Consider the following 19,557-nt stretch of genomic DNA (forward strand, 5'->3'; position numbering starts at 1 on the left):
CTTTTCCACAGGCAGAGGAAATGCTGAGCTGTTTCTCTGCAGTTTCCAAAATCCCCTCTCTTTCTGAAACCCAGTATGGCTCTCAGAAGGGCATGGCTGGATTTGCCCCACAAAGGGCACAGCTGGTGAAGTGCACTGGCATCACTCCTTCCTTTCCTTGGCTGAGGAGGCTGGACCAGTAGGATGGGACGTGTCAGCTTCTCTGTGCCAGGGTTTGGAATCCAGATTAACCTGAATTAAGTGATCACCCAAGGTGGCAGCAGCAGATCTGCTTTATAACAGGCTTTATAATTATTAGATAGATTTAGCAAACTTATTTTCCCTTTTTCTTTTTGCTATTTGATTGAGTTTTGCCTTATCCAGTGGAGGATAAAAATCTCCAATGCTGTCTCAAAACACCATTATATAAAAACATGCACTATTGATTTAATTCTGTTCCTGGTATTTCCTAATATACTCAGCCATCTTTTGCACCAGCTGAAAGTCAGTGTTCTATTTTTATGTTGTCCTTAATGTAGGGTGAATTTCACTGAGCTATAAATGAGTAAAAAAAGTCTGTTTCATTGAAAAACTGATTCAACATTCCTGTGTATAAATCTCTTTTATTGTCACTGGTTATTTCAGTCTCAACATGGTCCAGGATCAACCATTCTGCATTTCACATCATCACAGTCTGTGCATGATTACAAATGTACTGACATTCTCAGAAAGATAAAAGTCTCAAACCACCTTTACCTGGTAGAGTGAAAACAATCCATAATTTTATTCTAACCAACATTTTCTGAAGTTTTGTTTTTTTTTTTTCCCAAATAAGACTTTATTATCCTTTTGAATGACAACTCATTAAAAAAAATTGATTTGTACTGCTGCCCTACATCTTGTTATGCTTATTTACAGCAGCAAGGATGAATTCTAGGTGCTTTCCTTGCTCATCCCTGAGTTACCCCCTGACCAGCCCTAGATTTACTGCAGCACAAGCCTTCAGTGACATTTCCTGCCCACACATCAGCCTTGTTGTGGTCCACTGCGACACACTGTTTTATGCAGAGTCCCTGTGATGCTACCTATGGCAAACACCACCCTCAGAACTGATAAACAAGCTTTCTGTTATGTTAGCTTAATGAAACTTCTCAGAAATAGAGGAACCACACACAGCAAAACCTCCCAGAGAGAGCATCTGCAGTCTGCACGCCAAGGGCTCTGCCATGGACACAGAGCAGGGGAAGAGCAGGGTCAGGCAGAACCAGCAGTGCAGGACAGAGGGAGCTGTGCCAGTGAGAGGGAGCTGCTCTGCTGGAAGCTGCTGAAGGCAGGTGTTCCCTGCCTGAAAAGGTGGGAAATCATGCCAGAAAGGGAAGGGAGGGGAAAGTGCCAGTGTGACTTACTCTTAGAGAGGGGGGACCTATTTACAAACTGCTGTGGACAGTCATTTGGCACACAGTCAGCCAAAGACTCCCGCAGCATCCAATATCCATATAAGCTCCCCAGCCCAGTGTGGGCAACAGCCATGGAACATAGAGGAGCCATGGCTCCCCACCCAGCCACTCACAAACAGCTCCAAACCTATCCAAGAGGTGCAAGGCCAGTGCAGGGACAACCAAGTGCTTTCTGCTCTGCTGCCATCCCATCAGGTGTGCAGGATGGACACCAGAATCCCTCTTTGCATTGTGCTCCACTTCCCTTAACACACTCTGCAAGCCTCTGAGCAGACTCCTCCCCCTCAATACACACACTGCTGTGCTCTCAGTTTATCAAGTGTCCAGGGATTTTCCAGGTGATGAGACAACACTGTTTGTAGACTCCCCACCTCACCTATTGACCACCCCCGGTCATGGAGACTGAAAATTGTGTGAAAAACCAGACTTCCCACACTGCTGGCACCAGCCTGTTGCGTGGCTCTGAGCTGCAGACTGATGACACGGTGCTGGCAGAGTCACTTGAGATGTAAGCAGCTGCCTAAGAGATAAACACTACTCACAAATATTTAGAAATACTAGCTTTGCCTTTGTTTCCAGTGTAGTAGTATTTCTGATTGTGCTTGAAAGTATGTAACATAAAGAATTTATTAAGTGCTCACACAAGAAACTTTCCACATTCTCAGGAATTTGCTACAAACCTTGGGAGCTATCTGATTAAAATTCTTATTCCAACTTGATCCCCTTACATCTCCAGATTTCAGAGTGAGAAAACTCTGCTTCCTTTCAAAACCATGAGAGACACCTTCAGTTCAGACTGTAGTTTTGAGATCCTTTTCAAGAGAATTCTGCCCTTTGAAGTGAGGGTGATGTACTCACCAAGAGCCTCCTGCAGTACCCGAAGCGCCGGCTCCCATCCTCCCCAGTCAGCATGAAAGAGAAGGTCTCACTAGGAGAAAGTGAATTGCCCATTGTAGAGATTATAGCAGTACTACTGCATGGCTACAAGGTAGATCACTTAGCAAGGGACACTCATCAAGTGAGAGATGCTACCCACTGGAAGGTCTTCATCATTAGGACACACTCTGTGGAACAATTCTGGCAGCAGTACAGTCAGGGACAACCCAGCTGTCTCATCAGAAGAGATGGCTGCTGAGTGTCAGTGACTGCAGAAGAAATATGAGAATCAGATTTTGAGGGCAGTATTCCAATGCTCCTTTACCTTTAGTTCAATTCTGTCTTTGGACTGAGCTTTGTTCTTAAAGGGAGAACCTTCAATATGCTCTGAGAGTAGAGAAATCATTTTCTAATCCAGAAACAACACAGGTTTCCAAAATCCAACTCATTCTATGTCTCTGTCTAGGATAAATACCATTTGTGACAGAGCAGCAAAACAACAGTTTTACAGTAAAACAACAGTACAGGTAAAGGGATGGGTCTGTGGATTTGTGCATGGGCTGTGAAACATTCCTGACTGCTTTGCAAGTTTTAAATGGTGTTATATAAAACACTTCCTGGTGCTGAAATGCCAGGGTTTGTATAGTTACAGATATCTCTGGGGAGACTTTATTGTGGCCTTTCAATACATAAAAGGGGTTTCTAAGAAAGATGGGAATAGACTTTTCAATAGAGTCTGTAGCAATAGGACATGGGGTAATGGTTTTAAACTAAAACTGGGTAGATTCCAACTAGATAAAAGGAAGAAATGCTTTACAGTGAGGGTGGTAAAACACTGGGACAGGTTGTCCAGAGAAGTGGTGAATGCCCTGTCCCTGGAAGCATTCAAGGTCAAGTTCAACAGGGCTCTGATCAAGATGAAGGTGTCCCTGCTCGTGGCAGAAAAGGTTGGACTGGATGACCTTTAAAGGTCCCTTCCAACACAATTCATTCCAGAATTCCATCCCTTCTGCCTATCCTGTTACTCTACACCTTTGGATCGACCAGCTCTCATGTATCAATGCAGAGGAAAAAAATTATACATTTTTTTGAGGTCACTTTGAAGGAAAAAGAAAACGCAAGCCTGGCTCCCCTTTTCCTTGCCCTTCTCCTGCAGTCATTCATCTCCAATGGAAGGAAGAGAGGACAGAGCACAGCTCCAAGACAGTTCTCAGGCAGCAATGTTTTGAGCCAAATGAAGGGATAACCTGCAATGTTAGATAAGCACTCTGAAGTAAATGACTAGGGCAGGGGGTGGGCAGGGCCCTGTCCTTTTTAAGATTTATTTTAAGTACTTCCATTTATTCTTTTGAGTTTAGCACTCAGAGGAACCTTCAAGCCTCTTCCCCTCAGCCACACAGGCCTGTGAGGCAGGCAGAATAGCAAAGAAAAAGAACACGCAACTTCAAAAGAAAAAAAAAATGAAATACAGCTGCTTGATCACAAAGTGGCCAAGAGTCAAACTGCTGCTTCCTTAATTGGGCATTGACGAGGCTGAGGCTGTTGCAGTGCACTCCAGCACCATTCCAGCACCACTCCATCGTGCAGAGCAGCTCTGGAGCACTCACCTGTTGTACTCAGAGACAGGGAGCCAGTCCTTGGCGTCAGGGAAGCAGAACTGCGGGATAGCCTTGAGGCGCTCCTCCGCTTCCCGCATCTGCTTGGTTGGTCTCTCCAGCTGCCGGGAGAACAGAGAGGCTCAGTCAGCCCCTGGTGTCCCTTCCCAGCCCTGCTCAGGGGCAGGGTCACTGAGCAGCTCGGAGAGCCAGGGCACATCTGATTGTCCTGTAGTTGTGCTTGGCAGAGAGAGACACGACTCCAGGACAGGCTTATAGGTGCTTGTACAAAAGACATAATCACTGCTGGGGTTTTACACTTTTTCAACTGTCTGAAACTCCTTTGTTGTATGATAGCCACTTAAAACACAGCCCTAACTCAAATACCTTTCTGCTACAAGAGCACAAGAGAAATGCCAGAGATCAGCAAAAGTCTTTCCATTGACTTCAGTGAGTTTTGGAACAAATCCTAATAATAGCCAAAATGAGTTAAAAGTGAAATATTTAGAAACTGAATTTAAACAGTGTTAAAGCATCCACCATCAGGCCAAATTCTCCAGCTCTGGAAAAGATAAATTTGAAAACAAGGAAAGCTTTCAGTTACCTTTTCTATGCCCTTTGCTTTGTAACAGATTGCTTTGGAACAATTCTGAAAGCTCCATTTAAGAACTGGATTTCTATTCATTTTTCCATTTATTCACCTTACTGATCTTAGAATGAGCTGTAAATAGGAATTCTTCTTTTACCTTGGGAAACTGGTATGTCACTTCTGGGAGGTAAGTGTTTTTAGAGGGCTTCTTTTTCAGGGACACTACCACAAAATACTCAAATAACTCCCGCTCCTGCCACTCAATCAGCTCCAGTTCCAGGGTTCGATAGCTTGGAGCCCTCTTCAGCATTGACTGGATGTGCATCAGGCGCTGGGTGTGAGCTGGCATTTACAAAGACAAGGGAATAAAAAAAGAGACAGATCATTACCTGAGACTGTAATGTGTTTGTGTAAGCCACAGCCATTCACAAAGCACTTTCAATTTGCCAGAGTATTATTCCAAGCATACTCTCAAAATCAAACCTTCTAGTTAGCAAACCTGTAGTCTCCCTCACTAATTGCACCCATAAATCAAAACTCTCTCCAAGTACTGAAGTTATGCAACACTCAGTCTGAAATGATTTGCAGTTCATAACTGCTACTATGGCAAAGGTCTGGCTTTTCTTCACACATAAGACTGGATTAAAAACCCTTATGTGGTTGTGCAAATGCACTGGGGCCTCCAGGGTGACACATCTGAGGCCTGGCTCACCCTAGTGACAAAGTTCTGTGCCCTGCCCCTACACAGCACAGCTTTTTGCTACAAACCACATAAGGCAAGCCATGGAATAAACTTCAGGGAAGAGGGACAGGGAGGAAAGGAAAGATATGCCAATTGCCTTGCTGTGGGTTGCTTTGTTAGTGCTAATTCAGTTCAGGGATCATCTTAGATTCATGGTCATTCATGAAGGCAAAGAAGTGCCTTGATCCAGTGACTTGCTGCTTGACATCTATGGAGGACTGGTCATTAACATCACTACCAGTTCTGTTACACCAAAAAAAACCAAAATCAGCTCAGCAAAAGCAGTTCCCTGCATGCTCTTCCCCAGCTCTTCACACAAGGATCTCTGGGCAATGGCAAAGGAACTGTTAGCAGCACACTTCAAACCGTTCAGGCTCTACTCACTGCCACTGCCCACAGCTTCCAAAGGCTGACTGGCTCTTGTGACAGGGAAATTAGGTGTCATAAGCACTTAAGGAAAGCCCTTGATGACCAGCCCTCATACATCTGGTTCAACAGAAAAAATAACAATTATTTTGATAAAGCACTTGGGTCTCGATGTGACTGCACAACTGGGGAAGTTAATCCCCAGAACAACCTGCCTGCTCCTGCCTAGAGGCAGCCCCACACTGCAGGCCACTGCTCCACGTTTTCTGGGGGGAAACCAAAGAGGGACCCCAGCAGACGGGCACCCAGTGAGTCCTGTCATGCTACACATGGCAGGGGGTCTTCAGCTCAGCGTGCCCTGAGAGCATCAATGTAAACACAAAGTCACTCAGGAACAGTTGGCTAGAGAGACATCAGAATGAAGATCCTGTGTTCCACAGCAATGGGGGAAAAGCCTCCCAGGTTCCAGGGAGATCAGAATATCCCCCCAGTAACAAGACGGGGCCAGGCCCTGTCTATCTTCTTTCATGGCCTGCGAGAACAAGCAACCCTTCTGTTTTCTGACACAAAGAGAAACAGAACTGCAAGTGCTTTTGGGTTGGTACAGGCAGACATAGGAGCAAGGAGTCATTTTCCCCACATCACTGTACAATGTTGCATACAGCCTGTTTTGGATGGTCTTACCACCAGCTATCTGGCACAAATCTGTTTCCCTAAGACAATGTTTTCCAGAAAGTTTTGTTGCATGTTCAGCAAGCAGGCATCATCTGCAGTAGGTAGACATGGATGATTGCCCCATATTTTGTAATAGCTCCAAACACTTGTCTTTTTTACCCCTCACCTACTAATAACATGATGGGTTTTTAGTAATGAAATCTGTTGCTGCTGTCTTCAACTTTTTTATAGGACTCTTTTTGTACCAGGACTTAAGAAAAGGAGAGACTAATTTAGTGGCCTGGCTCAGGCAGAGTTTGTGCAGGTGCTGATAAAGGAATTTCTACAATTTGGAGACTGCAGACTTACAAAAGAGTGTAAGAACCACAATGCTGGATCAGACCCAGATCCTTGACTCCAACAGGAGCAAGCAGTAAACACTGAAAGCAGCATATGAGTAAGAAAGGAGCATCTTTATCCAATCCCATCCCTCTAAGCCTGCACCCAGTAGTCAGTCTGGAATAGATCAGCAACCCTGAAGTGGCTGACAAAGCCCATCTATCAAAGGTCCTGTTCATTAAATGATACAGTTGCCAAATCCTTGTTAGATCTTCACAGCCCATTTTGTCCTTCCTTTCCACATTCATGCTCCTGTGTTGGAACTTTGAGAGTTTTGCAGTAATGGAGTTAGGAAACTGTAGAGAATATAGGCCATGGACAGGAACAATGTGCAGCAGCAGGAGAACATACACTGACAGGGTCTGGGACAGGGTCTAATGAGAAGTCACTGAAGGCTGATCCCTTACCTTTAAACCTGTCATCTGAGTCACTCTCACTCTCGCTGTTCTCATCTGCAGAGGATACAGAGGCATCAGTTAATGCAAAACCAGAGCAAACAAACTCAGTTCGCTGTGCTGCAACTGGGAAGAATCCTATCTCTGAGCCTTGTGATCCACACATGCACTTCTCCTCAGTCTTAAAATACCTTGAAATAAACAGTTTGAATGACTCCTTGGATTGTGTTTTCCTTGGATTCAGTTTCAATATTGCTTGAGAGTAAGAACTTCATTTTGATGAAAGGGCAAAATTCATTCTCCATTACAGCAACTGTTTGCACTGAATCCCCATCTATGCTGAGCTGCAAAAGTGACATTTGGAAAATAGGTCTTAACCCTTTCCCTTCTTGTTTTCAGGTTTCAATTTTTTTTTTTTTAATAAAAGTTATTCAGCACTTAAGTCAAAGTAAGCTTTATGAGCTTTGTCTGCCTGGACAACATTCCCAATCACCAGAACTCACCAAACTGAGTTAGAGTCAACAGGCAAAAGTAACCTTATGGCAAGATGTGTTACTGAGGGGTTCTTGATGAAAACCCTGTTGTACTCTTAATACAAACAGAGCCTGAATTTCCTTTTTGGCCCCTGTTTTTCCAGAAGCAGTCTGAAGCACAGGGTGAGTTACACACTGAGTGCCAGGAAAAAGCATGCAAGAACTCCAGGGTCAAAACTGTGAATTTTGGTCAAAACTTACAGTAAATATGGACTGTAGAAGGTGGGTAAGTCGAGTTGACCATGGGATTAACAAGATACACAATACTGAGAATCTCATTTCTTTTTAGCTCATCCCCATTTTCTCCTCTTGCAGAGAGAAAATTATCATTGTTCACAGAAAAAGGTTCTAAACTAAGTAGAGTCCAGGATAGATGTGGAGGAAAGAAGGAAATTGATTAATCCTGTAGGATCCAAATGGATTCACTGAACCCTGACACTTTCACCATACCTCGTAGGGACGCTGTCTCAATATTGGACATAGAAAGTTTCTTCAGTCGTTTTTTCCCTCTTTTTGCACTGTAGATGGAATTGATTCTTTGGACAAGCTGCAAAATAAGAAAATGAGGAATCAGTAAGACCAAACATTTTTCTGCCAGGAGACTTTTATCAATGTATTCAAACAAAACATGGATGCTAGATCAGCTAATGCAGATAGTAATTGTCTGCCCCAAAAATATCTGAGATGATGGGAAATATTACTGAGATGACTTGTGTTTATTGTCTTCAGCAAGAGGCTGGGATTACTACGAATTCAACATTAAACAGAATATTATAACTTTGGGAGAGTCACAAATATGTAGCAATTAATCTTCATGATGTTTTATAAGTCAGGAATAGTGTATTTAATTCCACAGCAGATTTCTTCATAGAACTATAATACAGTTTGCAAAAGCTGTTTCACCTCAGCTTCCAGAGAGAAATAAACTGAGAGAAAGGATGCAATTTGCTATAGACACAGCAGAAGGGCAGTAACAGAGCACAGATTGAAACAAAACCTTTTTTAGGTTTTCCCTCCAATAACTATCTTAATTTAAAAAATTATATTCTCCAGGAATACATGATCTTGAAAGGTAAAATAGTAAGAAAACAGAAATTATCACAAGATTTGCAATAAAATTGTGAACATTCCTATGCTGAAATCAGAATTTCAATTAAGGAAAATATCTGTCCCTTCAATTAAAAAAAAAAAAAGTACAAAATTAACAGCCAAATTTTCCAAGTTTTATTCAAAATCAGGTAGTAAGTTACTCTGTAAGTAACCCTATGATTTCCTCCAGAGATGTGTGCCCACTGGTGAAGTATAACAATATATTCCAAGAAAGTAAAAATACAGTAAATATTAAGGATGTAGGATTAATTTCCTCCTTAAAAAGAATTTCCAACAAATTCATAGAAACATAAAAATCTCCCTCTAGTCACAGTATTTATAGCCATGTACTTTAAAATATGCTCTTTAATAAGAACAGGAAAGAGTTGAATACACAGTAAAAATCAACTTTGTTCACAAGCCAAAATGAAGCACACTGGCAGTTCTCCCCCTCTCTGTTGCTATTGTATTGTTGGTTTTCTGGTTGTTGTCTTGTGGCTGGGGTTTTTTTTCACATTCCATTTTGAATCAAAAAACTCCTTGAAAAATGAAAAATTAAGTGTTACGTCAAATCCATCAAGATAGCATGGTTATCAGGATAGGGTCAGTTGTGAGTAAATGAAGGGAAACCTATTAGGCCAATTAGTTATTCTTCATTTACTCACAACTTGATAGGATGGTTATCAAGTTGTGAGTAAATGAAGGGAAACCTATTAGGCCAATTAGTTATTTTCCTGGAAACAAACGATGGGGAAATAAACCACTTCAGATGATGCTGCACATTATAAATAATAATTGCTAGGCCATCACCCATTCAAAATCTTAAAGTTATATATACAGCAATGCTCTGGTCCACAGAGCTTCAAGAAGAGGGTGGAAAGCAGAACTGCCTTAAAATCAATTCTGTGTGAAGATGGCCATCAGATGTTTGCTCCTCTTGGAGAATTTGGAAGTTATCACTTCTAGGGAAGGGATTTTGATCTAAATGTTCCTTTAGGGTACAAAAAGAGCTTTCAGCAACGGCTAAAGGCTGGCTGTTGGAACCCTGTTTACTGAGAATTTTAGAATTTCTGTGCTGACAGGCAGTGACCCCCCAAGAGAACACTGCATTTGACCTCAGGTCATGGAGAAGGCTTCCAAAATTGAATGACAGAACTGGGATTATGGGTGTGTAGTTTGAATAGAAATGTGTAATATCACATTTGGAAAACGTGGAAAGCGTAGAGTTTAAGGTTTTAGAAGATAGTAATATATATAAAGCAAAATGGAGGTTTTAGGGCAGTGCCCGGTCCTTCTTCTTCACCTTCCTCCTCATGGGTTTGGGTGGTTTTGTGTAATTGGATAAAAAAGTCCTCATGGCGGGCCATGGGTGGTTGGTTATTGTGTTAAAAGTAAAAATAATAGGAAAGTTTATAGTATATCCTTAAAATGTTAGTTTATCCTTGGATAAGGATAGTTTATTTTTAAAAAGCCTTGTAGACAGAGAGATGGGGCTCCATTTTTAGTTTGTTAGAGTGAAGTGCTGTAGAACTCACGCTCTGTGAGACTGTGCTATAGATAAGAACTAACAAACATCTTGAGTCCCAACAAGAAATACCACCTTGTGCATTTAATCCCCACCCTGGCACAGAGAAGATAAGACTCAGCAGGTGCCCAGAAATCCCCCAGCTCTCGCAGCCAGGTGACCTCTCCTCAGGACAGGGCTGACCACGCCCCGGTACCTTTGGGATCCTCCTGGCGCGCCGCGTGGACAGCAGCTCGCTGGCGGTGCTCAGGCTGTCCTCGGTGAGGCTGGAGGGGGACGAGGGGATGCCCAGCTGGGCCAGCAGCAGCATGTCATCGTGGCTGTGCCGCTTGGGCAGCCGCGGCAGGCGGTGGCTCTTCCTCTCGGACCAGTTCCCCACGCGCAGGGAGTGGCTGCTGGCCTTCGAGGGCAGCTGCAGGGACAAGGACAGCTTGAGCTCTTCCCCTCTGGGCAACGCCTGGGGCACCTGGTGGCACACTCTGCCACCTGTGACAGAGTGGTGGCTGCACAGGGACACTGTGCCACGGGAGCCACCACTCCGCAGGATGTGTGCCAAGGTCACAGTGAAGGGAAGGGGTCAACCTCCGAGACTTTAAAGTTCAAAGGAAACAACACCGTTTGTGACCTGCTACATTTCCGTGCACCCACATCCCATCAGTTCTGTGAGCCCTAAAATCTAACTTGAAGGCTTGGCTAACAGCAGAGCACTGACCCAACAGGCCTGGTCCATTCCTCTGACTTGCAGCAGTGAAAATAATGAGTAACCCCACAGTTCATTGTAATGTTAATTCAGTGCAAAAGTAATAACTAAAATAGCAAATTGATGCTATTTCATTCAATAAAAATAAAGTAGAAAAATCAAGCTTGCTCTATTTTCATGATATTAAGAAGTTTTAAGACCTGACAACGAGCAGAGATGCAGTTACAACTCTCCCAACACTCCAAAAAAATTGCCTTTAAAACACAAAACTGTTATCACTACAGGGCAAAGGGAAAAATCTCACTCAAGGATTAAGCACCAGGTAACATCTGTCTTTAAAAAACTGGAGGTCTTTTGGAGCAGTCCTAGGAGCAGCTCTGCCCAGCTCCAGGTCCCTGCCTTCTCCTCCCAAACACAAACACTGTAAAGAAGGTTCCCAAGCACATCCAAGAAAAAGTATTATTGGGTCAAGCATCTGTCATTTGGCATTTATTAACATTCTATCAGCTCTGTAACAAGCTATAAACCTGCAGCAATAAATGTCCCATTTATTGGCTGACAGATAGCAGTGCCATCCCACCTGGGATTAAGCACAGGTGTTTCTGTGGAGAGGGGTTGCATCACAAATACAATGTCATCATCAAACATTCCTTTCATACCTGATGACTTCAGAAACTCAAATTTGAAATTCTGAAAAGAATCAGTGGGAAAAGAAAAGACATGGGTATTCAAAATGACAATACCACCAGTGTTTCTGAGATCTCTGCACACCACAGGTCAGCACACCAGGAAAACTGGTGGCAGCCTCTCCTTTACTGAAATTGGAATTCTTTTTGGAGATGATTGTTGGAAGCTTGCTGACCTTCTGATCTCTTCCATCTTGTTTATCATCATCCATGTCTGAAATGTCATGTTGCTAACCCAGCTTTGTTGCTATGATGGAAAAACTGGGTGATAAACCACTGCCAAAACTACCATTCTTGAGGAAATTCAGACTTTTCTATTTCTGGTCATTGGCGAATTACCCAGGCCCAAATCTGACCTGCTCCTAGTGTCTCTTCATTTTAAATATCAGCACAATGACAGTGCAATTGTGGCAGGACTGACTCCTGTCAGGGCACTCCCAGCAGCATTTCAAAGAGAAGCTCCCAGAACAAAGCCAGACCTGCTGCAAAGGGTACCAGAGAGTTCTTATTTACTGAAAAACTTTACAGAAAGCACTTAAATCTGTAAATTCTTTGGTAACCCTCTGTTAAAGAGAACACTGGCCAGTATCTTCCTATGGATCTGTATGGTTCCCAGCCTAATGACACACCCTGAGGGATCCTCTGGATGCTACACAACTCCTGTTAACACACACAGAGCCTGAAATAATTGTTATGCACCATGTCCCACTATGAGGGACATTTCCGTATCATCCTCATGAATGCAGTGCCTGTTTCTCCTTTCTCTGCCTGATTACTACTCTCCACTTGTTCCTTTTCCAGCAGCTTTACTGAAGTCACCCCTGGTTTAGAAGGGATTTGCTAGGAGCACACTAAGAATCCTGGTGATGCTTCTTTTGTATTGTGATGCTTGCATGATGCTCGCAGTTTGTTCAACTGCGAATTTTCTGTTAATTCAGTGCAGAGTAAAGTTCCTTTAAAGAGTAATTTGTATCTCAAAACTAAGTATGTGTTGAAATTTATATTCTTCCTTATGAACATAGTGATCCCATAAACAACAAAGCAACCAGGTATTTCATGGTGTTCACAAAAAACCAGGCTTACTTTGGAAAATTCATAAAGAGAAAGTGTGCTGAGTTCCTCATGTTAATGCTATAAACACGATTTATACAAACTTGTTAATTGCAGACAGGCTTACTTTGGAAAATTCATAAAGTGTGCTGAGTTCCTCATGTTAATGCTATAAACACGATGTATACAAACTTGTTATTTGCAGACACTCAGGTTTTTCTGACTATTTTATTATTCATGTATTTAGTCAGGGCTTTTACCTGGCATTCTTACAATAAACCTGCCACAGCACCAACTCCCCACGAGCAGCGCCGCACCAGGCCCTCGTGCAACAACACCACACGGACAAAACCAGCAGCCGACTTCTCTCTCCGCTCCTGTCCCTGCCCGGCAGCACAGGCAGTTCCCTAAGGGGTGCAGCCGCCCAGGAGTTAATTCCCAAAGGAGCAGAGGAGGGATTCTGGGGCACTGCGAGGCCGGGGCAGCCCGGAGCGCTGCGCTCCCGCCCGGCTCCAGCCCGCCCGCGGCGCGCCGCCTTTACCTGCGCAGCGGCCGGGTATTTCCTGTTCTGCGGCGTCCACATCCTGGGCAGGGAGTCCAGAGAGTTCTCCGACAGCTGATGGGATTTTCGCCCCCCGTGACGGCCTTTCAGCTCCACATCCTCGTACGGGTTTTCCTTGGGTGACTCGCCTGCACGTTTGGGTTTTTTTGGGATTTTTTTTTTTTTTTTTTTAAGGAAAGAAAAACAGACAGGAATGTAAAATTAGAAAAAAAAAATAAAAATCATGTGAACCAAGGCTTTTAGAAAAGCTCCTCAGCTTTCAGCATGACTCATCCCTCTAGCTGCAGCTGGAAGTATTTGGAGAAGAACTTGGCTATGAGCTCGACAAGTTTCTTTGGATTTTTTTACTGTCCCCCTTTTTTTTTTTTTAACTAAAATGTGAAGATTTCACAAGACGTGCTTCTGAGCATCCACAGCTGTGGAAAATTTATTGATATATAAAAGCTAAGGCACTTAACTTCTTGAAAGTGTATCAGTAGATTTTATAAATCCATAACAGCCACTCGGGGGGGTGAAATGAAGACCAATAAATAACTGTGCTCAACACACCACCCTTACACACAGTAAGACAATTCTTATTTGATGCAACCTTCATTTTTCTCTTCTCCTGAGAGATGGCAAAGAAAGAATAAACGCTCCAGCTCAGCAGTGCTAAGAGACAAAATTGCAAAGGCAAAAGGAGAATTTCTGTCCTAACTATCCTGCATCCTCAAAGCATTCTTTAAAATATGTTCTGTCTTTAAATTAGGCAGCTATTCATCTCAAATTATGTGAAATTCCTGTCTCCCAGAAGGAAACTCATCCTGCTAATAATATATGGATGTTTAACCAATTAATCACTAAATATTATTTAAATGAAAAATTAAAAAGAAGACCGCATGAATTTTTACCATTTGAAAACCAGAACCAAAATTTATAGTCCATATTTAACTGAGATCCACTACCCACCATCTTCTCAAAACTCATGAATTTAGCAGACCTCTCACTGAACAAAGCAGTATGAAGATGAATGAGTGCCATCAATAAAATTAACATTTTGTATGCATTTTTTCAGACAACTGATAACCGGCAACTGATTTAGAACTCCAGGTTTTTCAAACACAGTCATTCCAGTTTTCCAACCACCTTGAACAGAAAATCATCTCAAAAAAATATTGATCTACTCAAATTCAAGGCTTGAATTTACAGAAACAAGCAGGAAGTTAAAAGCTTTTAAAGCACCTTGCTTTTGGTTTTATCTAAAGATGACTTGAAAATCCATGGGTTTAGTACAATATATGTGTTGCAATACAAGCTATCTAATATAAGAAATTCAATTGAGAGCTGAGGACAGAAAGCTGCAGTATGGTTCAGTATTCGTACTGTTACAGAAAATATTCACAGTGTGAATATTCACTGTGTGAAGGAGATGACAGCTGGGGCATAGGTGTTTTCACTATTAACTAGGGTTAACACAGTCTATGTGACTACCAGCTATGTTGTTCTAGGCAGACTAAATTTCCATATTGTACAAAAGAAAACAAAAGCAGTTTGTGCTTTCTGCTTGATTGTTGAGCCTGGAAGCATGAGACTGCTTGGTTCCTTAATTACAGCCACAAGAACTTTTGCTGAGCAAGTTCACATATTCACAATACAAATAAAAAGTTTTGCTTCAGTAGTGCATCATAGTAAGATTTCTAGTCAAACATAAGCCCAAGAGTGAATGTTTTAGCTTTGTTCTAATTAGAGCCCTGAATCACTGCTGCTCTTGAAGAATGTTTGACTTGGCAATCACAGCTTGTTATTTCATCCAGAGGGAATCTGATTCTAGAGGCTGCACTGTCGTTGTGGCCAACGCTCATGCCACATAAAGAACACCCTCAGGTGTGTGGGGTACATGAAAGAAGCCCTTTTGATTAATGCAATGAACAGGATCAGTCTTAAGCAATGTATATTCCTAAAGAAATGTGATGCTACAGAGGACTTCAGAAGTGGTTGATTTTTCTTGTGGGAAGAAAAAATAGATATCACACCCTGATTCTGTTACTTGTGGGCTCTACAGCTCCAGAAATGATAATCATAGCAATGATAAAGAGTAAAATTTGCAAAATGCTGTTACTTACAGCTGATTGGGCTCTAGTAGTGCCATAAAAATTCTTGTAAGCCCAAGTCAAGTATAGGTCAAGCAAGCATTTTGGAATGGATTAATAGATTTCAAAATACCCGGCTACATGAGACATGGCTCAAACATGCGCTTCCTTGTGAAAACAAATATTACTGAATTAGTCTACAGAGTATCCATACTCCCAGGAAGAAACAAGCCCGTCAGTGAAAAAACCCTTTTTACAACGTAAAGCATTTATAAATGTTAGGGGGACTCGATTAGGGGGACTCGATTTCCAAAACAGAATGCAAAACAGAACTGCTTGAACCCAGTTAAACTCAACATAAATAATGTTGACCTGACTTATTAAGTATAGAAACGGGCCCAGAGAAGTCTTGGATGAGAGAAGAGGGAGGAGCAAGGAACCATGAGCAGAGGCTTTTTTTTTTTCCGAGTCAGAGTCTCTACCAAAAGAGAGCTTGGGCCAAATTCCTCTTCAGTGTAATGTGAAGGTCAGAGGAGACACCACAGGGATTTTAACCCTTTCCCCTAGAGCTGTGAGAGCTTCTGCAGATGACTGGTTTGTTATTCAAGAATTCTTGTGCCTGTTCTTTCTCTCATTTGCTTAAAAGAAACCAAAGTATTTCATTATTTCAATTACACCTCACCACTTTTTTATTAACAACCTCCCTCTACACCAAATCTCTGATAATGAAATAGTCTGATCCATCAGAAACCACCTGGTTTTGCTGACATGAGTTTTGAATTAAGTATTTGGTTCAAGCTGTGAACTAGAAGAGACAGACAAACTCTCTCCTCAGCAACTTCCAACCACCATTTCTTAGTATCTGCTGTCCCTAGAAGACACACAAAAGACCAGATATGCAAAAAAGAGGCAGGCCAGACTGGTTTCTGTACAAGTGACAAGGAATCAAAGGTGTCAAGTAAACCAAAAATGCTGGAAAATGCCCTGAACTGCCTTAAAGCAGCATTTAACTGCATCTGACTGCACAGTGACTCCCTTCCATGGGAGAAACATCTGGGAAGCGGTGGTCACCAGCAGGTGCACATCCCACGCGGGAGTGAGGTCTTGGGGACACATGTGGTGGTGGCTGCTACTGCTGTGCTGCAGCACGAAAGGGAGAAAAGTTTCCTTATAACTGGCTGGCTCAGAGGTTTATGGCTTTCTCCAGTCCCAAGCCTCAGGCAAGCAATGTTTGCAAGCTGCAGTGCTTGGATTTGCTGCAGAAGGGAAACATATTGACAATGAAAGAGCAAGGAAACATCCTTGTTCCTGCCATATGGATGTCTCTATTGGAAGCCAAAAGGAGAAACATTACAGTATAGAGGCCAGGCTTGTCTTAATGAGGCTGATGCAACAACCACACAAGACAACAGCAGATTATCACTGACTTCAAAGGAAGCTGAATCATACCCCCAGAATGCATATGATCACAAACAGTAAGTCTTTGGCAAATACTGTCTCTAATCACCATCCCTACTCCCAAATCAGTTCCCTCTATAAGCATTTTTTCCAGGTTCCAAATTTTCTCAAATTCTACGTACCAAAGTGCTGAGTTAACACAGGGCATTTATCTACACGACATTTTTCTTCAGAAGTCCTCACAGACAATGTAATGAATGGTCCATCAGGGAAGGAAAAGAAAAACAACAACAGCAAAAAGAATAACCACGGATATTTAGAAAAGTCCTGAGGAATGCAGGGCCTTAAGCTTAAGCATCGAGGAGTTTCCTCCAGGGGCTGCAGTTCCTCATGCCGTGATGCGCTGCAAGTCAGCCCCACTGAGTCCTGAGGCAGCTCACAGTGTTCCTCTGCTCAGCCTCTCACACGTGGCAAGTGGGAAGCAGAGGCAGACTCAGCAAGCCTGAATCATGCTAAGAAAGGAGTGAAAAGTAAGGCTGAGAGGAAAAAAAAAAAAAACAAAGCAGGCAGACGCTTCTCTATAAATGGCAGAAAGCAGGGAAATGCATCATTTCTTTCTAGATGGCAGAAGCTATTATCAGAGGAATTAAGTGATTCACAGAGTGCTGGTTATAACTCCAGCCTTTTGCACTGCCAGGAAGAGAGAAGAATGGAACAGCAGGTATAGAGTAAAGGAAAGGGCTCCTAAACTTGTGTGAAGCTGGGTGCCTAAATTGAGAACCAACACTCACAGAGGAGATGCTGAATCCACAGGGTGATGGCCAAGCTAAGAGCCTGCTGCCTTTCCTGCTGGCTGCTCTGAAAGCCCAGGGGCCTGAGTTGCATGGCCAGGACAGTTATCACCTCCCAAATGAGGTGCACGTGCACTGCTCATTCATTTCAGTCATAAAATTACACCAGCACAGAGCCACACCACCAGTGCCGGAGGAAAACTGGGCCATTGGGATGGTTATGAGCACGTTCAGATCAAATGGATGAAAATCAGTAAATCTCCACAGTCTCATAAAGTATCCAAACTTAGCTCTTTGGTACATAGATGAGTTTTTTCAATGTCAGAAATGCTGTAACTGTGCATCTCAGCGGGGGAATTTACCCCAGGATCTGCAAAAAAGAGGAACTATTTCAGTCCCAAATTACAACTAACACACATTTACAGCTGCTTTGAAAAGCTGTTGCCGACAGCACTAAGTTACAGACCATTACTTGCTTACAGTGCTGTCACCCAGTGTGTCCACTCAGTACCATGAGCTCAGAAAAGCAGTACAGTATCTACAAAAAGCAGAGTGGAGAGTCTAAAATGCAATCAGCCTTTTGGGCCCTGCTCCATGGAGTTTGTAGGCAACAACCTTTGCTTTCTGAACTCCTCCAGCCATTGCAACCAACAAAAGAAACACTACAGATGCTTCCAGCTCCCTGCTATCTCTGCAGGGACTGCTGAGAGTACAATCATCATGAAGCACAAGGGAAGAGAATTAACATGGCTGATAAATAAACAAGAAATTTCACCCCCAGAAATCGCCTGTTTACCACTCAGTCCAAAATCATGTGCATGAAAATGTCTGATAAGCAACTGTTAGCACAGTACAGCAGCAGCTTGCCTGAACTGCCTGCGCTTCAGGGGTGTCACCCTGCTGCCTTCAACACAGTCTCTGAATTTGAGAGAGGATTTGGGAGGGCAGTCTCATGGTCTTTTATTCTGTTTTACTAACCTGCAGCATTGACTAGAAAGCCAGGCAGTAAAGCTGACAGAGACTGTCACAAGAAGCTGCAGTGGATGGTACAGTGATGAGATAGACTCCACAGAGAAAAACTGAGATCTAAATAGGGCACGAGATGATTATTAAAAATAACTGAAATCCATGTAACAACAATGCAGCAGGCTGACTGTCAACAGGATCAGCTGAAGTATTTGGCCTTTCTTTGACAGGCCCATATGAACACTGTTTGATTTAATGTGCTCTGGCTGCCATTACCCTACAGTGTCTATTATTAAACTTGACACTATACATTTTCCAAAATCTCACATTTTATTTAGGCTGTCACAGGCAGACTGTGGGTGCAGAATAAGACAGGAATATATTATTCTGTGATCGCTGCCTATAGCATCATTTTGCCTCAATTCTAGCTCCAGAGACCTGCTGGTGTCTGACTGAAAACCCAAAATGTCTTCAGAGAAGCAGCTAGCACAGCACTGCTGGCAGAATTGCAATCTCTCCAAGTTTGCTCCAGCTTTACAGCAGCCCAGCAATTCCAGTTTTTCCCTGATTTGTCACAGGATGATAATATGATAGACTAAAACGCACTACAAAAGCATGACAAGAAATAATGTGGCGTGTGAGGATGGGATTTTACTCGAAAGATCAGCTTGTTCTCTTTCTAACCTTTTCCCACATTTACTGGAAGAACTTTGCAAATGTTCTAACTGGAAAGCAATGTCAAGCTGGAACATTTTCCAGCTTGATCTCAGTCATCATTGCTGCAGCTCTGATCACACGCAGTGAATGGTTCAGTAGAGCAGCTAAATCATCCCATTTTGTTACATGACATGCACTCTGTCAAATTTAAAAAAGAAATCAAACCAACTCATTGATTTAGGAAAGATGAGTTGCCTTACCAGCAGGGGTAAAGGGAGTGACTTGTCCTGTTTTAAATGCAGAGGTAAATAAGAAGCTGATTATCCCAAACTGAAGCAATATTGTCTCAAACTGACAGAGAAAAAAAAGCCAAGCAATTGTGTATGACTCCACTGTTTCACTTGTCAGTCACCTTTGGTGTTAGCTGTAACAAGGTTCAATTATATTATACGCTCCTATAGGAAGCAGCAATTAAGTTG

General features: G+C 42.7%; 1 protein-coding gene across 17 annotated transcripts in view; it reads right to left on the reverse strand.

Annotated features, from left to right (window-relative positions):
* The window catches only part of DENND2B (DENN domain containing 2B), a 154,271-nt gene that overhangs the window by 32,922 nt on the left and 101,792 nt on the right, over nucleotides 1-19,557 (reverse strand). For all 17 annotated transcript variants that reach the window (XR_005953430.1, XM_041414971.1, XM_041414981.1 and 14 more), the window contains 7 exons: nucleotides 13,177-13,325; nucleotides 10,396-10,611; nucleotides 8,036-8,132; nucleotides 7,065-7,109; nucleotides 4,654-4,838; nucleotides 3,920-4,029; nucleotides 2,295-2,364 (listed from right to left, as the gene is read on the reverse strand). Coding sequence is in view for 16 of the 17 variants with exons in the window: in XM_041414971.1 (XP_041270905.1) it covers nucleotides 2,295-2,364; nucleotides 3,920-4,029; nucleotides 4,654-4,838; nucleotides 7,065-7,109; nucleotides 8,036-8,132; nucleotides 10,396-10,611; nucleotides 13,177-13,325 (872 nt within the window). In the remaining variant the exon portion in view is untranslated. The remainder of the gene's footprint in view (nucleotides 1-2,294; nucleotides 2,365-3,919; nucleotides 4,030-4,653; nucleotides 4,839-7,064; nucleotides 7,110-8,035; nucleotides 8,133-10,395; nucleotides 10,612-13,176; nucleotides 13,326-19,557) is intronic.

This window comes from Onychostruthus taczanowskii, unplaced genomic scaffold (genome assembly GCF_017590055.1).
Source record: "Onychostruthus taczanowskii isolate IOZ18803 unplaced genomic scaffold, ASM1759005v1 scaffold49, whole genome shotgun sequence".
NCBI classification, from domain to species: domain Eukaryota; kingdom Metazoa; phylum Chordata; class Aves; order Passeriformes; family Passeridae; genus Onychostruthus; species Onychostruthus taczanowskii.